Source organism: Salvia hispanica, chromosome 3, assembly GCF_023119035.1.
Source record: "Salvia hispanica cultivar TCC Black 2014 chromosome 3, UniMelb_Shisp_WGS_1.0, whole genome shotgun sequence".
Classification (NCBI taxonomy): domain Eukaryota; kingdom Viridiplantae; phylum Streptophyta; class Magnoliopsida; order Lamiales; family Lamiaceae; genus Salvia; species Salvia hispanica.
The window spans coordinates 51,344,049-51,346,898 of record NC_062967.1 but is presented as its reverse complement, the minus strand read 5'-3'; the positions used below and the strand labels follow the sequence as shown (position 1 = coordinate 51,346,898).

Sequence of the window (2,850 nt, the reverse complement as noted above, 5' to 3'; positions counted from 1 at the left end):
GAAACAAACTGCCACTTGTATATCAGATGTTCAATTTTCAACCTTTTTTCACATTTGATTTTGTAATTTAGTTTTTCTAAAGTGAGGGACCGAGTCATTCTCATTTCCCTGAAATAATCAATTTTCCTACAAATTTCAAACCAGTCTAGCAACAAAGCTCACAGCTTTCACCTAGGCAGCCCACGTGTTGAGCCACTTTGAGTGATTCACTAAGTATCCACATTAGGATTGTTCCAGCCACCGCATAGAAATAGTCCGGCCTAAAACTCCTCCTGCCATCTCATCATGTCCTTCACACAGCCTAGCCCAGCAAATATAAAATGACTTTTACAAAATTAAATTGGACAAAAAATGGAGAAAGTTCAAACATAATTAAATTAAATAAAATAAAAACATAGTACTACAATTAAAAAAAGCGTCTACGAAAATAAATAAATAAAAACTTCCATCTTCAAGCTTGAACACGCGGCCCGGCTCACTCGTCGGAGTCCTCTCCACCATCCCCAGCGGCATCCCCGGCTACGGGCTCATCGTCGTCGACACTCATCCCCAAATTGCGCTTCATCTGCTTGATAACGCTCTCCAGATATTTCTTGAATTTGGGATCGGTTGCTTGGTTCCACTGCATGATGAAGTCAAACAGGTGCTTGATACGAACGGCATTGGTTAACTTCGAACTGGGAGCTGTAGACTGGACTTCCGAGCACCGGCTTGAAGCTCTTCTCGACATCCGCATCGCTGTTTTCTGGTCCATTGGACGCCGGCAGCGGGGAACTGGGTAAGGCTCCACATCGACATCGTCCTCGAGGTCAATGGAAGCGCCGCTGCTTTTGTAGTTGCCGGAGACACCGAGCCTCATCCGCTTCGAGAAGCCCGCAGCCCTCCCCTCCTGAAATTTGGGGGAATCCTTCAGGACCAGAAAGGCATCCCAGTACTTAAAAGGCGAATAAAGCCCACATTGGGCGTGGCCGTACTGCCTTATCAACAATTCTCTGACGTCGTCCATGGTCCTGCCGTTGGTCATCGAACGGGTGTTGTTCTCGTAGATGTCGCAGAATCTGGAGACACAGGTCTTTAGTCGACCCCATTTCTTCCGGAGTTCTTCGGGGCTGTGGTACTTCGCACCCTGCGGCTTTATTACTTCGTACCTCTTGCAGATACGATTCCACAACCCATCCCGTGTCGGATTATTCAACATATCCTCCACGACAGAGACCCAACACTTCGCAAGAGCAGTGGACTCCTCAGGGGTGTAGACCTTCCTCTTAGGTTGACCCGCAGCCTGTGACGACTCGCCGGCAACTCCCTTCCCCTTCTCCCTCCCCCTACACCCGCCCGTTCCAGTCCCCTTCTCCTTCGGCTGAGGATTCTCTACCCTGCACGGAGAAATACCTAAATCCATTATGTCCATGTTGGGCCGATAGACATTGACCCCAAACGGCGTTTGGGGGGTTACCATTCTGCCAGCACCGGCGTTGGCACTGCCGAAGGAAGGGAACCCGCCACCTCCCCCTTGGAACGGAGAGTACGGCCACGGGACCGGAATGTAGCCGCCGAGGAATGAAGGAAACCCCCCAGGGTATTGGTTCCCGCCGGGAAACCCGCCAAAACCGCTGCTGCCTCCCATGCCAAACCCGCCGCCGGCGTTTGTCTCTCCGAATCTACCACCTCCGCCTTGGAACGGAGAGTACGGCCACGAGACCGGAATGTAGCCCCCGGGAAATGAAGGAAACCCCCCAGGGAATTGGTTCCCGCCGGGGAACCCGCCAAAACCACCGCCGCCTCCCATGCCGTACTCGCCGCCAGCGTTTCTGCCGCCGACATTTCCCCCTCCGGCGCTAGGGAACTGAGACCCGCCGCCACCTCCAAACTTGGACTGGGACAATCCGCCGGGAAACTGCGCCCTGCCGCTGGGATACTTTGATTTGGCAGTGTTCGGGGAATTGCTATCGCTGTCGCTATGGTGATTCATTATATCTACAAAGAAAATTTATATGGAAGAAATGAGAGGGGTGAATAAAATGCAACAAAATAAAAAATTCAAAATTAGCGGACAGCCCCTTCGCTGCGGCGCTTCGCCTCCCATACTATGATTATTGCAATATCCATTGTTGATAGCCGGCGAATTAAGGTTTAAAGTATGTATAAAAAAATTCATAGCCTTCACAATTTCAGTTAATGATGTACAGCAATTCAACAAATAACTCTTTTACAGCCTAAATTCTTTACAAAAGAGTAGTAAGAAACAGAAAACTAAAGTAGAACAGGTATGAGAATAGTACCCTTGGAGAAAACAGGGGTTTGGCGACGAAAATACGGTGGCGACGCTGTACCTTAGCAGCTCCGGTCTCGCCGACTGTGATGTTGAGGACGAGTTTCTAAACTTTGATTTCCCGGTTTGGGAGTGGTGGGAGATGGTGCCGCCGCTGAAGGTGTTGAGAGGGAAATGAAATTGGGGAAGAATGAAAATGAAATTGGGGAAGAATGAACCCTTCTCGTCCGCCCCTGACGTCCGTGTCCGTCGCAATAGCGGACGTCCCGGACGGACGGACGTCCGCTATTGTGGATGCTGGAGAGATGATTGGAATGTTTCATAATCTATTGCGACTGGCGAGCCAAGGAGGGATTTTTGAGGAAGAAGAAGAGCCCAAAACACTCAAACAAATGGGAAATCGTGCCGCAATTTAAAATAATAAGAATTTGTGCACATTTTTACGGAATTTAATTAAGTGTTTATTATTTTAGTACATTTTTTATTTTAATAAAATATGTTTTTCTATGTTTGTCAAATTAATTAGTTAAGTCATTTTTGCCATATCTTAGTGAAGTTATTTCTTTTATTGACAAAGG

At 48.2% G+C, this 2,850-nt stretch overlaps 1 protein-coding gene across 3 annotated transcripts; it reads right to left on the bottom strand.

Annotated features, from left to right (window-relative positions):
- Window positions 1-2,642, bottom strand: LOC125213830. Of its 3 annotated transcripts, none has more exons than XM_048114578.1 (2): window positions 2,283-2,642; window positions 1-1,977 (listed from the first exon to the last, which is right to left on the bottom strand). In XM_048114578.1, the coding sequence occupies exon 2, from the start codon at window positions 1,970-1,972 to the stop codon at window positions 476-478; it is 1,497 nt and encodes a 498-aa protein (XP_047970535.1). In that variant the 5' UTR covers window positions 1,973-1,977; window positions 2,283-2,642; the 3' UTR covers window positions 1-475. The 3 variants fall into 3 exon arrangements, with proteins under 3 accessions (XP_047970535.1, XP_047970537.1, XP_047970538.1); XM_048114580.1 differs by having other exon boundaries at window positions 2,334-2,642; XM_048114581.1 differs by lacking the exon at window positions 2,283-2,642 and having other exon boundaries at window positions 1-1,376; window positions 1,457-1,971.
- Window positions 2,643-2,850: the final 208 nt, after the last annotated feature.

Coding starts and splice junctions, on each gene's coding strand:
- LOC125213830 (XM_048114578.1), bottom strand. CDS start 1,972: ATGAATCACCATAGCGACAGCGATAGCAATTCCCCGAACACTGCCAAA.